This window comes from Castor canadensis, chromosome 3 (assembly GCF_047511655.1).
Source record: "Castor canadensis chromosome 3, mCasCan1.hap1v2, whole genome shotgun sequence".
NCBI classification, from domain to species: Eukaryota; Metazoa; Chordata; class Mammalia; order Rodentia; family Castoridae; genus Castor; species Castor canadensis.
This window is the reverse complement of record NC_133388.1, coordinates 96,221,484-96,242,879: the sequence shown is the minus strand read 5'-3', so window position 1 is coordinate 96,242,879 and position 21,396 is coordinate 96,221,484. Positions and strand designations below refer to the sequence as shown.

The 21,396-nt window shown below is 34.6% G+C and overlaps 1 protein-coding gene across 1 annotated transcript in view; it reads left to right on the top strand.

The window, feature by feature from the left end:
- LOC141421633 (neurotrypsin-like) overlaps positions 1–21,233 on the top strand; it is a 60,918-nt gene extending 39,685 nt beyond the window's left edge. The window contains exons 3-7 of the mRNA XM_074068484.1: positions 5,799–5,977; positions 8,019–8,165; positions 13,485–13,642; positions 14,270–14,408; positions 20,910–21,233. Coding sequence (XP_073924585.1) covers positions 5,799–5,977; positions 8,019–8,164 — 325 coding nt within the window. The 3' untranslated portion in view covers position 8,165; positions 13,485–13,642; positions 14,270–14,408; positions 20,910–21,233. The remainder of the gene's footprint in view (positions 1–5,798; positions 5,978–8,018; positions 8,166–13,484; positions 13,643–14,269; positions 14,409–20,909) is intronic.
- Positions 21,234–21,396: the final 163 nt, after the last annotated feature.

Below are 21,396 nucleotides of genomic sequence, written 5' to 3'. Positions count from 1 at the left end.
GAAATTAGGTGCATTGACATTAGGTGCATAAAAGTTGATAATTGTTATTTCCTTTTGGTGTATTTTTCCTTTTATTAGTATGGAGTGTCCTTCTTTATCTCATTTGATCAATATAAGTTTCAAGTCTACTTTGTCTGAGGTAAGTATTGCTACTCCTGCCTGTTTTCAGGGGCCATTTGCTTGGTAAATCTTCTTCCAGCCTTTCACTGTCAGCCAGTGCTTATTTCTGTCGATGAGATGGGTCTCCTGTTGGCAGCAAGTTGTTACATCTTCCTTTTTAATCCAGCTTGTCAAATGGTGTCTTTTGATGGCAGAGTTGAGTCCATTAACATTCAGTGTTTGTATTGATAGGTACATGGTGATTCCTGTCATTTAGTTGTCTTTGTTGTTTAAGGGTTTGATTGTGTGCAGCTGAATCATTGTTACTCTCTACTTTCTTGCCTTTTCTTCTCCTGTGGTTTGGTACTGCCTGCCCTTTCATGGTTTTGTTTGCTTTCACTTTCTGTGTGCAGAATTCCTTGGAGAATCTTTTGTAGTGGTGGCTTGGTGGTCATATATTGTTTTAGTTTCTGCTTATCATGGAAGACTTATATTGCTCCATCTATTTTGAATGATACTTTTGCTGGGTAAAGTATCCTAGGGTTGAAGTTATTTTTATTCAGTGCCCAGAAGACCTCACTTCATGCTCTTCTTGCTTTTAAGGTTTCCATTGAGAAATCTGTGATTTTGATGGGTTTTCCTTTGTATGTTATTTGTTTTTTCTTTCTTACAGCCTTCGATATTCTTTCTCTATTCTCTGTGCTTGTTTTAATGATAATATGTTGAGGGGGTAGTTCTATTTTGGTCAAGTCTGTTTGGTGTCCTGGAGGCTTCCTGTACCTGAATGGGCATAGTTTTCTCTAGATTTGGGAAATTTTCTGTTATTATTTTGTTGAATATATTATGAATTCCTTTTGCTTTCACCTATTCTCCTTCAATGGCCATGATTCTCAGGTTTGGTCTTTTGATGGAGTCAGTGAGTCCTTGAATATTCCTTTCATAGGCCTTGAGTTGTCTGACTAATAGTGCTTCAGTTTTTCCTTTAATTACCATTTCATCTTTGAGTTCTGAGATTCTGTCTTCTGCTTGTTTCTAGTGTGCTGGAGTGGCCTTCCATTTTGTTTTATATTTCTGTTTCATTCTTATTTCTGAGGTTTTCCATATGGTGGGTCACTTCCTCTTTAATATTATCCTTAATTCATTTATCTCTCTATTTATGGTCTTCTCTGTTTCACTTTGGTGGTTATTTAGGGCTCCTATGATTTCATTTATTTGTTCTTGTATTTTCTCATATTCTTTATTTTTGTTGTCTTGGAATTTCTTGAGTGCCTCCTGTATGTTTTGGTTGACCATTTCTAGTAACATCTCTATGAAATTCTCATTGATTACTTGCAGGATTTCTTCTTTCAGAGTGTTCTTGTAGGGTTCGTTGGGTTTCTTGGCTTAGTTTATCTTTGTTTTGCTGGAGTCTGGATCTGTGTATTTGTTTTCTTCATTTCCCTCTGAATCTTGTATTAATTTATTTTTGGGGGGAGAATGGTTTCCATCCCTTTTTCACTTTCCCATCCTTCCACTTGGTCCTGTTTCTGTCCCTGGTCTCTGTGTAATTTAGTATTAGCTAACTTACAATAGTAAAGCTAACAAAACCAAGAAAGAAGGAGAAAAAAGCAAAAGCAAAAAAATATCCCTAGTTAAGGAACAGTAGAATTTCAGTCTTAGTAGTTCTGGTTGTTATTCCTTTAGCATCCAGTCATATTTGCCTGTGTCTCCTAGACATGTTTGGAGCTGGCGTCTGGTGGTGTTGGAGCCCTCTTGTGGTGATGGTGGCCTGGCGAGCCCACTTGGTGGAGGCCCAGTGGGCTGATGGGAGGTGGCCCAGTGGGCCCATGGGATGGAAGCCCTGCAGGCCCACAGGCTGGCAGGGAGTGGTGGCATGGGGGTGGTGGCCCGCCTTTTCTTTCAGTATATTGTGGAATGAAGAATCCTTTCACAGGCTCGGGGTTCAGAGTGCCAAAGCTTTAGGCACGTGTGTCTCCAGTGTCTTGGCAAGGTCCCTGATTCATGGAGCTCATGCAGTCTGTGTCTGTGTCCCAGTCTCCATTTTGGATCCTCCACATTCAGGATTTGACCTGACTTCTAGAGCCACCAGTTAGGGCTTCTCCTCTGTTGTCCTGGATGCCCCTCTAAACAAAGTCACAGGTAACACACACACACAACTCCAAGCAACTCCCTTCTCTGAACCAATGTTAGCATATCTAAAGCAGTAAATTTTTGTTACTTAACCTTCCCCTCCAAATTCTGGAAGTTACTTGCAGCGTCTACCCAAATTTTGAGTTGTTTTTTCTGTGGGTATTAAACTACTCTCTTGTTTAATCCAGTAAATATTACATGAATGCATTTTATTTTGGAGAGAATTATCTTTTACTTGCAGTAACATTTCAAACATTGGAATTTCTTCACAGCCATGTAGACTATTCTTACAAGATCATGTCAATTTAAAAAATATTTTTGTAGAAACATTAATGCTTTCTTGGCACAAAAAGTTTTGTTTAGTCAACTACAATCTTTTTTTGTGTGTGAGAGAATTGTTGTTACTGTTGTTTTTTTGAGATAGTCTCCCTAACTAGCAATCCTCCTGCCTCCCAAATGCTGAGTATACAAGCATTCACCATTACCCAGCTTTCTTTGTAAAATATCTCTACTACAAGAGTCTACAGTGATGTAAGTCATAGGTTAATGGGCTTTTGGACAAATTATAATCTGTGGTTAAAAAATAACATATTCAATGTCTTATAGGCTATGAATTACTTCCATACATGTTCTGTTAAAAATTAATTTTAAATACATAAAACAAATTTACAAAATTAAGAGCAGAAAATACTAAAATACTGATCAATTCTCCCTTCCTCACCACTCTGTACTCAACCTATTTTGGGAAAAAGCCATGGTGTTTTTTTACAGTAAACACCATGGTATTTAGATAAATTGCTTAGCAGTGACCAATGTGTACTCATTAACTGTTGGGAGGGAACTCCTTACCAGAGAATGGAGTCAGATTTATTGAGCTCCTAATTTGTGTTAGTTGAAGTCCTCCCTCCATATCATCCTTTGTTCAAATACAATATCTTAGACCTGGGAGGCCTTAGTAACTTTGCAAGGGTTGTCCAGGTTGCTGAGAGTAGAGCCAGATCTGAATACATAGTCTGTATCTACATGGACATTTCCTCTTAAAGAATTCAGCTTCAAAAGCCTAAGCTTTCAGACACATACAGCAACTTAGTAGTTTCCCCTTACTTGTGGTTTTATTTTGCATGGTTTGAGTTATCTGAAGTCTGAAAATATTCAATGGGAAATTCAGGAATTAAACAATTCATAGTTTATGTATTTACACATTTTTTTATTGGTGTTAGAGGTTGAACTCAGAACTCACACATGCTAGCAATTCATAAATTTTAAATTGCCATTCTTAGTAATAGGATGAATCTTGTACTGCCTTGCTATGTCTGGCTTTGGGTGTGAATCATCCCTTTGTCCAGAATATCTACACTATATACTTACCTCCCATAAATCATTTGGTAGCACTTTTGGTAGTGAGACTGATTGTCATGGTATCACAATACTTGTGTTCAAGTAACCCTCATGTAATAGCCTAACACCATCTCACAATGCCTACATCATTGCCTTCATCTCTTTATGTAAAGCATTGACACATCTCACATCATTGCAAAACGGGTGAGCATCATTCAGTAAGATATGTGAGAGGGCACATATGTGACACTTTTATTGCAATATGTTGTTATAATTGTTCTATTTTATCAAAAATTGTCATTATTAATTTCTTACTATGCCAACTTTTCAAATTTAACTTTATCCTAGGTATATATGTATAGGAAAAAAAATGGCATGTACAGGGTTTTGTAATACCTTCAGTTTCAGGCATCTGCTTGGGATCTCAGAACATAGCCCTCATGGGTAAGGAGAAACTACACTGTGTATGAAGATTTTTGACTGCCATTTACTCTTCTGTAGACACAAAGACATATCTTGAAACAACTGAAAGCATTTAAGGCAATATTATAAAATGAGAATGTATTGCTTCTTTCCATTGAAGTAGAAATGCCTTTTGGATCTGTGGTTACATTTCCTTTAACAAAACAAAAAAATCATTCACAAAATTAAGTCATTCTGACAGTATCATTTGTGTTGGGATCCTTTTGTTATGTTTTGTCACATTTACTCCATTAAATATGAGATATTTAGTTAGATATCTAGATATTAGTCTTTAATATTTGTCAGGACAGACTGGACAGAGCCCACTGTTCCACAAATGTTGGAGAGCAATTCAAGTGTCTGGGTTCTAGATTTTTAAATTTTAACTCCACAAGAATATTCTGCTTAAACAAGAAAGGAAATCTACTTTTTTCTTTTCTCTGCTTCCTTCATATCTCTTTCTATAAATATTCCTTTATTGTTCTTCTTTGCATACTCTCTGAATTTTGAACAGAAATTATTCCAGATGATAATGGAATGGACATTTTCTAAGTACTTGCTTTAATGGTGTTTATAGAGGGTTTTTTTTCATACATGTGCTCTTAAAAGAAACGTCCACAATGTCTACTAAAACTAGTCAAACAAGCTCCTTTTGAGCCATAATGTTGACTAAGATTTTATCATTACCAGGTTATTACAACCATTTAGGAAACTTCAATATATTTTTTGTAAATTCTCAAGATGTTAGTTAATATGAGAAAAAAAACATCTGAAATAATAAGGGGTATATTCAATGTAATTCGAAAACAAACTAAAAGCATAAATGCTATAGTCTAAATGTTAAAAAGCTAAACAGGGCTAAAAATGCAATTCCTAAAGTCATTAATCATTTGACAGGTGATCATGACCTTCCCTGAAATATGGGGTTCTAGGATATGGTATCACTTTAATTGTGGGAAAAATTAATGTACTACAAAGAAATTTGAGAAGACATGTTTTTGTTACAAATATGTTTGGCTGTAACTGAGAGCTGAAAATAATAACAACTTAAACTAATTTAGAGTTTATTTCTCTTTCAAGGAAAGAAACCAGAAGTAGCCTGTTCAAGGCTGGTTTGTTGGTTCCACAATTATCAGGACACCAGACTCTTACTTGCTTGTAATTCTGTCATCCTTACTATGGCACCTTAGAGACCAAGGTAGCTTCTCAAGCTCCAGTCATCACCTTTGTGTTATAGTCAGCAAGAGGGCAGAAGTGGAACAAGGATACTTCCTAGAAGTAATACTGGGAATATTTCTACCTAAATGTCATTCATAAAAATTTCGCTATGGTACAGAACTTTTTTTGGGGGTGATGAAAAAGTTCTGGAGATAGATGGTGATGATAATTGTACAACCTTGTGAATGTACTGAATGCACTCTACAGTTAAAATGGATAAAATGATAAACTTTATGTTACGTATATTTTACCATAAACAAACAAACATATCCATATAGAAGGAGAGGAGGCTGGGGGATGTGTTATTTTGGACAGCCACTGGCCCTCCTAAAATTCTGAAGTTCCACTGCTAAAAGAAAAGGAGGTTAAGTATTGGGGAATATCTAAGCAGTCTTTAAAACACGAGTAATGGCAGAAAATAGAAAGAACCACAAAAACCAAAAAGCAATATAGAAAGTCATGAATAATCTATGAAGTGAATTGATAATTATGTTTTTATCAGAGGTAAAAGAAATGTCAGACCAATCTTTATGTTTTTAACGTTTATTCAGTGGCACTGCCAAAGCATGGAATCAAGCATATTTTGGGGAAGGATCTGGGCTGATAATGTTGGATGAAGTATGCTGCACTGGGAATGAGCTTTCAATTCAGCAATGTCCAAAGAGCTCCTGGGGAGAGCATAACTGTGGCCATAAAGAAGATGCTGGAGTGTTCTGTACTCCTTTAATGGGTAAGAATCTCACCCCCTTAATGTGTCAACCTGTCAACCACTGCCCTCAGCACCACTTGGGCTGGCCACAAGCTTCCCTTGTTACCAAATGAACATATGAATAATTCTCCCAAATAAAACTAAAAATAAATCAACACAAAACATGTGTTAAAATTCTGTCCCCTTACTCATAGATATTTTGGGATTTTTCTATTAAAAGTCCTATATAGCCAGTTTAGAAAATATGACTTTGTTGCAGTGTATGGTACCCAATAATAATTTATCAATGGGCAATGATAAATTCCAGAGATTAGGTGTTAAATTACACCTTTAGTCCATTCATTGACTTACTTTCAGAAAGCATTTATAACTGATGCAAAACTGTATTGCTCTGATTGTTAAGGCACACTGCTTAATAAACCAAATTAACTTTGCTATGATCAGTTTTCAGACTATTCCAAATTGCAGTATGCCTATCCAAATAGGTCATTTGTTGTAAGAAGGGCATCTCTGAGTGCAAATTTATGTGTGCCTGTGTGTGTTTATGTACTCATGTTTGGAGGGAAGAGGAAAAAAATTAAAAGGCAAGAGGAGTTGGGTTATCATAAATCCGTTGCTTCTATGATATGTTAATTTTTTCACTTCATTGATAAAATTCTTTAAGGGAGGGAGAATTTATTTTGGCTCATAGTATCAGAGGTTTTAGTCCATAGTCTTTGTTGCTGTTTCTGGGTCCATGTCAGGACATCATGATGCAGGAAGCATGTGGCAGAGGATCTCATTTCATGCCACCGAAAGCAGAAAGAGACGAAGGGGCTAAGACAAGATATAGCTCCTGAAGGATACACCCCCAATGACCTAGCTTCCTCCAGCTAGGCTTTACTTCCTAAAGTTTCCAGAAACTCCTAAAAGAGTGCTACCACTTGGGGACCAAGCCTTCAACAATGAGCCTGTGTAGAGACATTTCATATTGAAACGCAACATTTGGTAAAAAGAACTTGGGGAAAAAAATTTCAGTTTAATCTTTAAGAAAAATCAAAATAACTTCTTAGGGCCCATGGAATACTGAATTTATACCTTTTTACTGACGTCTATATATATTGTTGTTTTCATTAGCAACACAACACATTTATACACAATAGAAATTTATAATTTATACCAGAGAACTTCTTTCCTTGAGCTGCCATTTCACCTTTTTATAAATGATGATAGTCTTGTATTACTGCTGTGATGGCAGATGACATATGTGTCATAGTGCTTTGCACACAGTAAAATGTTATATTAATAAAAGGTTCTTTTTCTAAAAGACCTGAATTTGCTGTAAAAGATCCCAGAATTCATGAAAGTTTTGACCTTTACTCAAATTATTTGTATTTGACTATGTGGGGGAGAAGTATTTGGATTATTTTGGATGGAAATGGATTTTAAATCTACTTGTTTTGGAATTAAATTTATTGTACTATGTATCTGTGTAGAAAATGTTTATAGAATTCTCTGGGAATTCCTTCTTCATTGAACTAATAAGATTCATATTTCTGATCTGTATTATCAATAAAAGAACAAAAGAAAGACATGTGCCCGAGATTTTGTAACTCGTGAATGCCTAAGCAGCATTGACATGATTGATTTTTCTTTATCCAGAATAGCTTTTTCTGCCTTCATTTTTGTTGGCAGTTAAAATTTTGAACTATTTCTATGTTACTATGTTTTGTTGGTTTTTAAATGTCAGTGAACAGTATTGCTTAAATTTAAGGAGAATGAAGTTATGGGAAATTTCCAAAATATTACTTCATCTAGAGAAATAAAAATAAATACTTCAGAATTATATCAGAATATTGTTTCTACTCACAAAATAAGAGTAAAAATGTCAGGAAAGATATATGTTGTGTCAAACTTAGACACAATGTCATGACCTCAAGTTATTGAGCATAGTTGAAACTTTATTAAAAAACTTAGAGAAAGGCCTGAATATGTTGATATTTCTGATAAAATGAAAGTATTTTTTTCTTTCTTCTTTTTGATAATTGGTTTTCTTAGTCTCTGTATTTCCTTCTTGTCACAGATGGGGCCATCAGACTTGCAGGTGGGAAAGGCAGCCATGAGGACTGCTTGGAGGTGTACTACAGGGGACAGTGGGTGACTGTCTGTGATGATGGATGGACTGAGTTGAATACATACATGACTTGTCGACAGCTAGGATTTAAGTAAGGTTCGTTGATATGGAGCAGCTAAAGGCCAAATTGTGTCTTTAAAAGTCTATCTATCTATTTCTATCATCTACCTGACATTTTCTGAGATGATGAATAGTCCTTTCTGGACATTTATTACACTTACCTTTCCTGCCACCACTCCGTTTCTTGAACAAACTGGTTGAAGTTGGGAGTGATTTCTAGGTCCCTTTGTTTCTATTCAAGTAAGACTTTGAATGCTTGATTTTATTCTGATGCATCAACAACTATTGGATATTGTTAGTTTGGACATCATTGTGTCTAAAATTGCAAAAAAGTCTAGTGTGACAAATTACATTATTCTTTTTCTCAGAAAATGAAAATTATCACTTTTATTTGAGAAAAATAGCACTCTTGTCATGAGATGACCTTTAGAACTTGCCTTTGACCTTACCCACTTAAAAGCTTAGTATCCCACTTTGGGGAATATATTTCATGTCACATGCATAATGCATTCCAGTGTACAGACTTAATTGGTTGAAGTAATTGTAAATGATGCCTTTGAGCTAAATATTTGAATGAAGCCCATGAATGCTCATTCTTTCTTGTTTTCCATACTTCTGTATTATGCTTGAAGTAGTATTCTTATATCTAAAAAATTGGCAACATTATTACATTGCAGCTTGAGTTAAAGCTAATTATAAGTGTTTATTAAACCTTAAAAGTTTACATTCTAGGTGGACAAAACCATGCTTAAACATATGTTTTATAGTTTATAAAAGTAATACAAAATAAAGACAGTTTAGAAAAGAAAGAAAATTTAAAACTCTCCATAGTTTTTCCATTCTTGTAGTCTAATTGTAATTTGCATGTGTGTAACTTTGTCCCCATTCTAATAGTGGACATGACTTTTGTGTCCACATTGTTTATGTTTATCTTGTTACATAGCACAAGTTTTGATGGTAGCATGAAATCCATTAATATTCTATACTATAATTTATGTAATACTCAGGTTAATTTTTAGGCTAAAATTAATTTTGTGTTATCTGCTCTGAAGATATAAATATGTATAATTGTCCCATATTTTTATTAAGTCAAGGGGTATAACATAACTGTTAAATAAATTCTGACATGTAATGAATAGGAATTGCTGAGTACATTTTATGTCTAAATGTATCTCTGTTACACTGATAACTGTACCATGTTCTCATGGATTTGGAAAGATTTATAATTCCCATTATTTACCATTTATTTTTATTTTTATTCCTTATTAATGAAAATAACCAAATGATTATTTCTCTAGATTTCCTTCTATATTTTATTTATTATTTGTCTCATAAATCCATTCAGCTTTTTTTTTATAGAAAGATGTCCAGACTTACTGGTTTGAAAATGTTGTCACTAATGTCTTGGTCTAAGCATCTGTTACATATAGTTGACAGAAGAATTTTTAAAAGATGATATTCATTTGAAATGAGAAAAAGGGTTAACCTTGGGTTTATTTGTACACATGCAATCCCAAAGTAAAGTAATTTCCTGATACATGTTATGTAGTTGAATAGGACAGGTGGTAATCATATAAATGCATTTTCTGGAAAAATGGCAGAAGTTGAAAGTAATAACAGTATGAGCCTTAGGTTAATAACTTTTCTAGCGAAGGGTTGATTAGTTAGCAAAACAAAATAGAAAAAGCCTTAAAACAACTAAAAGTTGCATTGTTTTAATTTATTAAATGTTCATTTAAATAAATTTAATAAACAATTACATAGGAAAACAATTGGGAAAATTTATGGTGAATAGAAAGGGCTCCTCATATTCTTAATGTTGGAGTAATAAAAGCATCAAGTAAGGGAAATTATTGGCATAAAATTTATAGCTAACAGTTGAATTTAATAGACTCTTAGAACAGTAAGACTCCTTAAAGATCGTTAAGCTTACTGATTTCCGGAGGTTTTGAATTGTTTGGGACAAAAGGAAAATCGAGAATGAGGACTAAAGAAGGTACAGACTAATATAATTGCCACTGCATCTCCAACCACTGGTCTGAGTTTGAACTCAGGGCCTCACACTTGCTAGGCAGGGGTTCTACCACTTGAGCCATGCCCCATAGCCTTTTTTGCTTTAGTTATTTTTTGTATAGAGTCTCAAGTTTTTGCCCAGGGCTGACGTTGCACAGCAATCCTCCTTCCTATGCCTTCTAAGTAGCTGGGATAGATGTGTTGGTCAGCTTATTGGTTGAGATGGTGTCTTGATAACGTTTTACCCCAGCTGGCCTCAAACCTAGATCTACCCTAGTAGCTGGGATTACAATTAAGCTTTTTGTCTTTGTTTTTTGTTGTTGTTGTTGTTTCTAAGTCTGTTTCCCAACAAAAATAATCTTTTGGGTCTCTCCACTAACATAATATTTGGTTTCATTATTTAGAAGTCTAACTTTCTCACTAAAAATATCTATAATCATGTTTATGACAGATAGAAGAATGTATAATAGCCATTCCATTGTTCCTTGGTTACCTATTCTGATTTTCATTGACTGAATTCTAATGAGCTGTTTAGGACCTGATTTAAAAAAGAGATTATTCACTTCTCCCACCTTGTGATTCATTTCTTCTCTAGTCTTGAGACCTGTTTGATTCTTTGTTATCCACCATCTGTTGTTTTTTCAATTTTCTCAGTGACTTCTCGGGATTCATTGGAGTTAGCCACCCTTCTTTCTAAAATAGGCTGTTATTCTAAAAACCCACCAGGGACCTTTCTTGCTTCCCAATTACAAAATTTATGTTTGGGTAATAGGTAAGTATCTTCTCTAACAGTTACAAAATAATTATGGATAAAGATCTTCAAAGAGCAATTAAACATTCTTGACAAACTTCCTTCAGGAAAGCAGAATAAGCATGAGTGGAAAACATAGAGGGTGAAATATTCAAAATACTTACCAGGATACTATGATAGGTACAGTATACATCTACACATGTATTTTTGTGTATGTAAATCATAAGTGGTCCTTACTTTTTTTTCTATTTATTTATTGTGGTACTGGGGGTATATTGTGACATTTACAAAAGTTCTTACAACATATCATAATTGAATTCACCCCCTCCATCATTCTCCTTTATGCCCCCTCCCTCTATTCCTGGAATAGTTTCAACAGGTCTCATTTTTCCATTGACATACATGTGTACATAATATTTCCACCATATTCACCCTCCTGAACCCTCAGGATTGAATCATCCCCTCTTTTTCTATTTTGTGAAGCTAGTATAAAGTAATAAAAAGTGTCAAAGTCTATAATATTAACCACATTACGAACTTTAAATCCATCAAACTGTATGGATGATTCTTCATTGTACTGTAAATTGTCATGACAACTCAGTATACTAATTTAGCACTGTGCACATTAAAAAGGCAACATCTTACTTCATCCCTTGTAGGCCATTTTTCCAATTTTCTTTCTTTCCATTTGTTCTTTTTCCTCACCTCTTTCTTATGGAGGATTTATAATCCTCCTGTGATTATGTAAAGAATGTGGTTTGTGGAGGGAGAATCTACTTGCTAGATCCATTGGCTATTGATGTATGGGTTTATGTCTGGATCTTCTATTCTGACCCATTGGTCTTCCTGTCTGTTTTTGTGCCAATACCATGCTGTTTTTATTATTATGGCTTTGTGACTAGTTTGAGGTCAGGTACTGTGATGCCTCCAGCATTGGCCTTTGTGCTCAGAATTGCTTTCAATTCCCTTTCAAGAACTGAAAATCTGGTTGGGTGCTGGTGGCTCATGTCTGTAATCCTAGCCATTAAGAGGCAGAGATCAAGAGGATTGCAGTTTGAAGCCAGCCCCAGGCAAATAAATAATTCATGAGACCCTATCTTAAAATTACCCAACACAAAAAGGACTGGTGGAGTGGCTCAAGTGGTAAAGTGCCTGACTAGTAAGTGTGAAGCCCTGAGTTCAAATTCCTGTACCACAAAATGAAAAAAGAATTGAAAACCTAATGATTTTGTAAGATGGCTAATATTAGGTTCAGAAATATTATGTGCTTTATTTGTTTTATAAACCATACAACTTACATTTAAAAATATTTAAAATTTTTTATTTTTAAAGTACATGAAACACTTCCCTAAAATTACTGGGGTACAATATGGAGAACTAATTCCATATTCATATATTTTCTTCATATCTAACCAAAGATCCAAAAATGTGAAAATCAGAAACTTTAAGAATTCATTAGTTTGAATTTGTTCTTTGAGGATCACCTTTCACCTTACTTGTAACCCCCCCACACCAAATATCATATACGTTAATAAAAAATGTAAAGTTTCAAATATTCTGTGTTTTATAACATAGCTAAAACTCTCAAGTTTCTGTTAGCTATTAGTAAGCAATAAATAGAATAGGCATTCAACAAACATTTATTTGGACTTCACCATATGATTCTGCTGTATTACAGGCACCATGAAGTATACATGATTAAGTATAGAAACCAGAGCCAACAACACTGGGTGCAAGGAAGAAGGATGCATAAGTAATAATGGATTTGAGAAGTAAAAATAGGATATGTCAATCTTGCTTACAGTGCTGCCTGTTTTTAGTTAACAAATGTAAATTTGGTAATTTTCTGTTGGTTGAAACATATATTAAGTGATATTTTGTTCATTGTTCATTAGCATCCTGTTTCCACCACCTTAGTTCTGATCATTTTTACCATGCTTGTTTGCATTAACTAAATTCTGGAGTTCTCCTGAAGCTGGGTGACTTTTCCAGTAACTAGGTCAAATGTATGTGTATTAGTTTGCTTGGGTTGCTCTAACGAAGTTCTACAGATTGAATGGGTTAAACACAGATATTTATGTTCTTTTTTTTTTTTTTTTTTCCATCTTTTATTTTATTTTATTTTATTTTTTCATTTTTCTTTTATTATTCATATGTGCATACAAGGCTTGGTTCATTTCTCCCCCCTGCCCCCACCCCCTCCCTTACCACCCACTCCACCCCCTCCCGCTCCCCCCCCTCAATACCCAGCAGAAACTATTTTGCCCTTATCTCTAATTTTGTTGTAGAGAGAGTATAAGCAATAATAGGAAGGAACAAGGGGTTTTGCTGGTTGAGATAAGGATAGATATACAGGGCATTGACTCACATTGATTTCCTGTGCGTGGGTGTTACCTTCTAGGTTAATTCTTTTTGATCTAACCTTTTCTCTATTTATGTTCTCATTGGAGTTCAAAATGAAGATCTTGGCAGGGCTGGTTCCTTGAAAAGGAACTGTGCAGGAAGTGCCATTTGTTGGCAAATTTCCCCATCTCTTCACATTGTCTCCTCTCTGTGGATAACTCAGTGTCCAAATTTCTTCTTTTTATTAGGAGGCCATTTGTATTGAATTAGGATCCATCCCAAGGACTTCACAATTCCACCTGCAACAGCATGCCAGCTTCAGTGAGGGCATTAAATTAAACAGCATCATATTTTTCAGTGTGGATAGAGGTATCTGACACTCTACAAATGACTTCATTTGCATAAGGTAGTCTCACAGTTATCCTTCTCTGTTTCTCAATTTGTAAATCTTTTTATGATTTAGGTCTTTGCTTTGGAATCAATAGTAAATAGAAGGCTTTAAGTGGAAATTGACTTTGTTAACTGACTTCATTTTTTTTGCCCTCTTTTGGCATTAGACCCATTTGAGTTACCCATATACACTAAGGTTTATTTGTTTATGCCTTCCTAGAAAGCTTATCCTTAGAGTATAAATTTCTAGGTATTTTCATGGATTTTTAAAAAGGACATGAAACAAAAACTAAGCTAATATTCTTTTACTATTAGAAGTTAATTGTAATAAAATAATGCACAGTTTTTTAGTGCGATTTGTTCACTCCTGTATTTATTCATTAAGCAAACAGCTATTTTACATCCTTTAGAGGCCAGATGGGGATGCAGAGTTGAGCAAGGTGAGCACTTTGCCTTCATGATTTCAAAGACATAAAAGTGAATACAGGTTTTTATTGATAGCTCTTCTCTCTGTCTCTCTCTCAAAAACTGTTGTTGATTGCATTGTATGCCTGATTTAAAAAAAAAACTATTTTGTAATGTCTCATGTTTTGGCATAAGTTTGCTTGATTTGGCTTTTCTAATACTTTTGAATCATGACTAGGTTTTCCTATCAGACTGATGGATGGAGAAAATAAGAAAGGACTGGTGGAGGTTTTTATCAATGGCCAATGGGGAACAATTTGTGATAATGGATGGACTGATAAGGATGCAGCTGTGATCTACTGGCAGCTTGGCTATAAGTAAGGAAAACCTATTTGGAATGGTTATTCAATAAACATTTCTGATTTTGTAGGCTTGTTTTAAAGAGTTACTCCATACCTAAAATTTGTTTCTGTCATTCAGTTGAGAATACTGGCAGCATGTCGATTTGATTCAGAATTATAAAGAAGTAGTAAGTAGAAACTAGTTAAATTTCTCCATTTTTCTCAAGAAATATACACTATGTCACATAAGCAAGGTAGCTTTTTATCTAATAACAATATAGTCTAATAAAGTCTGACTATTCATAATACTGCTTCCCTAAGCCAAAGGTATTAACCTTTCCCCTGTGGTTTACGCTTTAGTCCTGCAACCTTTTAAAGGTCATTAGGTGACCAAAATTACAGGTGGTTCCTGTTACTCAGGGAGTCATGTTCTACAAAGTGACTGTGAGCACAGAGGTGGCAAATACTGAGTCACTGCTCCTAGAGCTGAGATCAGCACTCTGCCTTCTTGTTTCAGCTCTCATGCTTGTGAACAGTTGTCCTTTTTTTCTTCAATCTCTTTAGTGTCTTTTATTTTATTTTGCCTTTCTGTGCCATTTTTGACTGTTGATTTCTCTCTTTAAAATAGTCCTGAAGCATAGTGTGGGAGTGCCATGTAGTGTTCCTTAGCACAAAAGGCTGTTGATGTGCCTTATGGAGAAAATCCAGGTGTTAGATGAGCTTCATTCAGGCATGAATTATAGTGAGAAAAACATGGCAATAAGAAGACTGTGAAAGGGATATTTGTTTACAGTATGAAATGAGAAAATACAAAGATCTGAGATCTGAAACAGAAGTCGGCTCATCGCCTGTTACACCTCAGCTGGGCAACTCATATTTTTGCTGGCTCTGCATGTCCACAAGAACAGTGAGAGTTGCTTTTGGAGTAAGAAAAATACAGAGAAGTTACAATTTAGAGCTAATGCACATAACTTATAATAGATTACTAATAATGGTTTGAATTTAACAATGGTACTTACTTGTGTATCTATAAGTATCTTTAAATAATGATCAATTTAGTTGGTTATTTCCATGTAGATATTTTATTTTGAAAAGTATTTCTTGTTTAATAAAAATGCAAATGTTTTCTCATGACTCAGATGCTACTTCAATTTTACGCTTAGCTTTTAGACCTAGTTGCAATCCCACTTGTCTTATGGTCGTGGGTGCATTATTTATGATACAGATGTTCAGTTTTCAAAACATGGGGTGGTAGAGGAAGTTAGAAAGAGTCTATGTTAGATACAAGGTGAATCTAGCCAATGATTTATTTTAAATTTCTTTTGCTCACATTTCTATTACTCCTTCTTCTATTTGAAAAAAAAAAGTTATTCTTGTTCTTGTATTACATTCTCAGTGCATTTCCTTTACCCAAATTTCACTATTAATAGATATTGCTGTTTCATATTGGCTCTTTGGTCATGGTTTTGCTCCTTTGGTAGAGATGATCCAAGGAACTAGTATTACCTTTGGAAATATGAAGGGTACGATTGGCATCAAATTTGATTGCAAATTGCCTCCCTCAGCCAAGTTTAAGGAGAGAAATTCCTCCATATATCTGCCAATGCATTATTACTTTTTTTTTTACATCTTTATTATTTTGGTCATCATTTAGTTTATTTAATGTTTAACTTGAAGATGAACTTTAGGATGGTATTATCAAAACAAAACAAATGATAAGTGTTGCTAAAGATATGAGAAATTGGAGCCCTTATACACTGTCGGTAGGAATGTAGATTGATGCAGATACCTTGAAAAACAGTATGGAGGTTTCTCAAAAAATTAAAAGTAGAGCCAGGAGCTGATGGCTCACACCTGTAATTCTAGCTACTTGGGAGGCTGAAGTTGGAAGGATCATAGTTGGAGGCAAATAGTTCACCTGACCCTATCTTCATATTTACCAGAGTAAAATGGACTGGAGGCCTGGCTTAAGCAGTAATACAAAATCCTGAGTTCAAACAGAGTCTAATAAATAAGTATGTAACCAAAAAATCAAAACAAACAGACAAACAAAAAACAAAAAATTAACCTAAAAATACAACTGTCATATGATCTGGTCATCCCACTTCTGGGTATATAGCCAAAAGAAGTAAAATCAGGATCTCAAAGGACTATCTGCATTTCCATGCTCATTGTAGTTATTCACAATAGCCATGATATGGAAGCAAGCTAAATATCCATGGACGGATGAGATCATAAAGAAAATGTTTTACACACACAAAAGGGATGCTATTCAGCCTTAAAACAGAGGGAAATCCTGCCATATATGACAACTAGAAGCAGGAAATAGAATGGCCGTTGTCTTTCTATGAGAAATTGCTTCTCGGTAGGTATACGGTCTCTATTGTTCGAGATGAGTAAGTTCTGGAGAAGTGCTGTACGACCTAGCTCCCCTGGTTAACAATTCAGTACTGTGCACTTTGAAATAAGTTAAGAGGATAGATCTCGTGTTGTGTTCTTTCCCAAACCAAACAAGAAGAAATAAACAAAAAGAATGAACACAAGGACATTTTCATAGGTAGTAGATATGTTTAGTCCCTTGTTTGTGGTGATGGGATCACAGCTGTATGCAAATGTCCAAACTCATCAAGTTTGTTTATATCACCTATGCACCAATAAAGTGTTTGTAAAAAGAGAATTTAGGTGAGGAATATAATCTACATCAAGTGGACAGGTTTGTAGTAATTCTCAATGATATTTCCATAACAGTGGTCAAGAAAAGCATCAAAAGATTTTACTTTGTAATTGTTTTTTAAATAAAATCTCTTAATAAATAATTCAGTAATTCAATGTTACTCTAACACATTGATTACCCATGATTTAGTCAGTCTGTGTAAATCTACAATAGCATTTAGATATTTGATCAAACTAAATATACTTGAATATTAAAAAAATTTCCCACTAAGAGGAGATGGGATTTCATATAAAAATAAAATTACAAATATGTGACTAGAGCAGGGGATCTTTTTCTCTATGTATACTTTGAGTCATGAAAAATCTTCAATAATGAATTTATTTGCAGAAATCAATCTAGAAAAATTTAAAGCTGTTAAAAGGCTTCAGCCTTATTGATAGAAGTCCTAGAGAGCTTTATCATCCTTGGAAACATCTAGACTCGAAATAACAATGGGTAGAACAGAATAATGAAAGCCCAGAAAATAAGAATGGAACTAATGTGACATGCTTGGAGTGAACAGAAAAGTAAAAGACATTCTTTACTGATGTATTACATAATATCTGACAAAGTTTAGCATGTGAGCATGTTGTTTTTAGAGGGCTGACAGAGTGCATTGAGATCATTTAAATTCATTGAGATAGACTAAACAACCATGATGGAAATTCCATTCTGTTTGAACTTTGTGTGAATATATTTCAATGTGGCATTGTTCTTAACAACTTATTTATTAGAGTTATATTCTTTAAAAGAAGTTTTAAAATGGTATACCCCACTATTTCAGTAGAAATCTAAATATATCTAACTTGTGACTTACATTTAAATACTTGTAAAGGATTTAATTTTTGACCTATTTGTGCATGAAATTTAAAGAAATTACATCTTTTTTTATATCCAGTGTAATATAAATATAGTGATTTTATCCTGTCATCCACTTAAAAATATATAAAGAAAAAATACTTCTTTGACTTACAGAAATTGAACAGTTCCTTTTCTCCTTGAAATTCTTTTTTTCCCCTTTATTCTTGTGCTGGGTGGGGGTGCACTGTGGCATTTACAAAGGTTCTTACAATGTATCAAGTATATCATACTTGAATTCACTCCTTCCACCATTCTCCTTTACCCCTCCCCAACTCCACCCCCTCCCCCAGCACAGTACGTTTTTCCCCCCTCCTGTTCTCCTATTTTGTAGAAGAAAAAAGATAAAAGTTAAAAAGAAAAACATGACATTTCTGCTTATTTAAGATAAAGGTAGCTGTACAGGGAGTTTCCTTTTACATTTCCATGTATTATAACCCCAATTGGTTTATCTCCTCTAATTTTATTCATTCTATTTTCTCCATAGAACATATATGTATATATATACATGTATGTACACACACATTCGTATACAGAGAGTCTTCACAATAGTACAAGGCATCCCTGTCCCTATCACCAAGCTTAGGAAATAGAATGCTACTGTACTTTTAAGCTCCTCATGTGCCAACCCCACACGCCAATCCCCTTCTTACTCTACCAGTCCAAAGAAAAAGCTATCTTGAATTTTGTGTTATTCCATTGCATTTTTCCATAACTTTAGAACTACTAGATATATCCCTAAACAATAGTTTTGTCTATTTAAAAAAATCTGTTTTTGAAAGTAAACAATAATACTTGTTATTCAGTTACTTGTCACTTTCAGTTTTGCTTTTGAGATTTATCTTTGTTGATGCAAGTAGCTATAATTAGCTCAGTCATTTTGCTCTATAGTATTAAATTATAAAAATATCCAACTTATGTTTTATTGTTTTAATGCTGAGTTGGTTACATATCTATGGACAACCATTTTCTTTTGCTATAACTGAATGTCACAAACTGGGTAATTGTAAAGAATGAAGGCTGTCATCTCGGTTCTGGAGGTGGAAGGAGGAGGCCCTTTTTTAGTGAGGGCCCTTCTTGTTGATGGAAATTCTCTGCAGAGTTCCAAGGTAGTGCTGGGTATAACATGGAGAAAGGAATGTGCACAAGAGACAGAACCAAGCTGGCTTCTATAATGGACTCAATATTGAGAAAACCCATTACTTCATTATTCCATGAACAGACTCATCCATTCCTGAAGGCTCTGCTTTCACTCTTAAAGTTCATTTGGTTCCATCTTAATGTCGTACAGTGGAGATTAAACTTCAACATGAGGTTTGAGAGGACATTCAAAATATAGCAATGTCCTTTCTAATTTTGCTACTAAAAATGGAGACTGTAATGAACATCCTCATGCTTTTCTGCTTGAGTACTTGTGCAAGAGATTTTTCAGGGAATATAATCAGGAGTAGAACTTCTGGCTTGTAGGCTATGTGTACCTTCACCTTTATGAAGGAGTGCAAGATTGCTTTCCCTCTAGCTACACCAATTTACACACTCAGTAGCAATGATTTTTTTCAATTCATGGGTAGCTAATGTTTATTTTATTGCTTATCCCTGATCACTAATGAGATGAAACGTGCTTCTGCTTGCTTATTGATATTTCTGGGATTTAAGTGGCCTATTTTTCTCTTGGATTGGTTTTTTAAAAAAATAATTTCTGAGTGTTCTTTGTATAAGGTATGCTATTTTCTAACATAAGAAAAATATTTACCGATAAATATATTTGTAAATGTTTATTATGAATAACAGCTTTTTAATCTTTTTTGCTTTCCTTAGAATAGTTTTATTTATTTTTTTTAGTAAAGTAGTATTCTTAATTTGTTGAATTTATTAATTTTTTAATTTATGGCTTATATCCTCTTTGTCTTGCTTAATAAATTTTTTCCTAACTTGATGTGTTAAGGATAGTTTTCTTATAATTCAAACATTGCATGTATGTATTTTAAAAATACACACGCACACATATATGTACATGTATATATTTTTTTCTTTTGTGTGTGTGTGTGTGTGTGTGTGTGTGTGTGTGTGTGATGTACTAGGGATCAAATCCAGGGCTTTGTACATGCTAGGCAAGTTCTCTGCCACTTGAGCTGTGCCCCCTGACCCCTATAATTCAAACTTTAAAGCTTTACCTTTCACAATTATGTCCATTAATTCATTAGCACTTGAATTTTAAATATGGTGTTAGTTTGAAATAATTAAAATTTTGAATTTTCATATTTAAAAAAAAGTAATGTATCAATAAAAAAGGAAATATGCAACAAGTAAGTCTGTCTTCTATTCATGATTCTCAGTTTTCTTTTCCTCTGTCAAGAATTGTACATTTTGAGATAGGGAGGATTGCAATTGAAGGACAGCCTGAGCAAATAAATAGTTTGCGAGACCCCATCTCCAAAATTACCAGAGCAAAATGGACTAGAGATGTGGCTTAAGTGGTAGAGCATCTGCTTTGCAAGTGCAAAGCCCTGAGTTCAAACCCCAGTTCCACCAAAAAAAAAAAAAAAGAAAAATGGTTTTTTTTGCTTCTAAAGGAGGCAGAAATTCATTCTTAGGTCCCTGATAATTATTTAATCTCATAACTTTCTTGGTACTATTATATCAAATTTAAGAGAATATTAGACTTTTTAAGAGGATAGAGAATTTGTGGTGATTTTTTTCCTGCTTAGAGGACATGCCATTAAGTGTGACTTTCTACACAGAAGATAAATTAAAAGAAACTGATTCCAATAAGAATCTATGGGGTATGCCAATAAAAAAGGTATAGTTATTACCTTTTTGACTGTCTTGGAGGAAATGATTTTCATGACACGAACATGTTAATTTTAATAGGTAAAAGTTAAAGAACTGAATTAGAATATGTACTGTGATCTATTCAGATGTACGATTGACCAATTTTCCACATCCTAAGAATGCTCTGTTTCTAGGGGTCCTGCCAGAGCAAGAACCATGGCCTATTTTGGCGAAGGAAAAGGACCCATCCACGTGGTTAATGTGAAGTGCACGGGAAATGAGAGATCCTTGGCAGACTGCATCAAACAAGATATTGGAAGACACAACTGACGCCACAGTGAAGATGCAGGAGTTATTTGTGATTATTTTAGCAAGAAAGCATCAGGGAAGAGTAATAAAGGTAAGTCACCTTCAAAGAATTCTAATCCCTCTTCATTGCTACAAGCAGAACTTTGGAAACAAAGAATACCATCCAAGGAGAATGTATACAGTCCCTTGTGGTTTGTGCTAGTATATGGAGCTAGCACCTCTTGGCTAGGTGAGGCTAACAGGGACAGTAAGGTTCAAGGACCAAAGTAGATTTCCAGGACCTTGTAATCTCTGAGATCAATCCCTTTTTAAGATTCTTAGCCATTTCTATGTCATTCCCTCTTGTGGATATCATTAAGCTGCCAGGCTTGT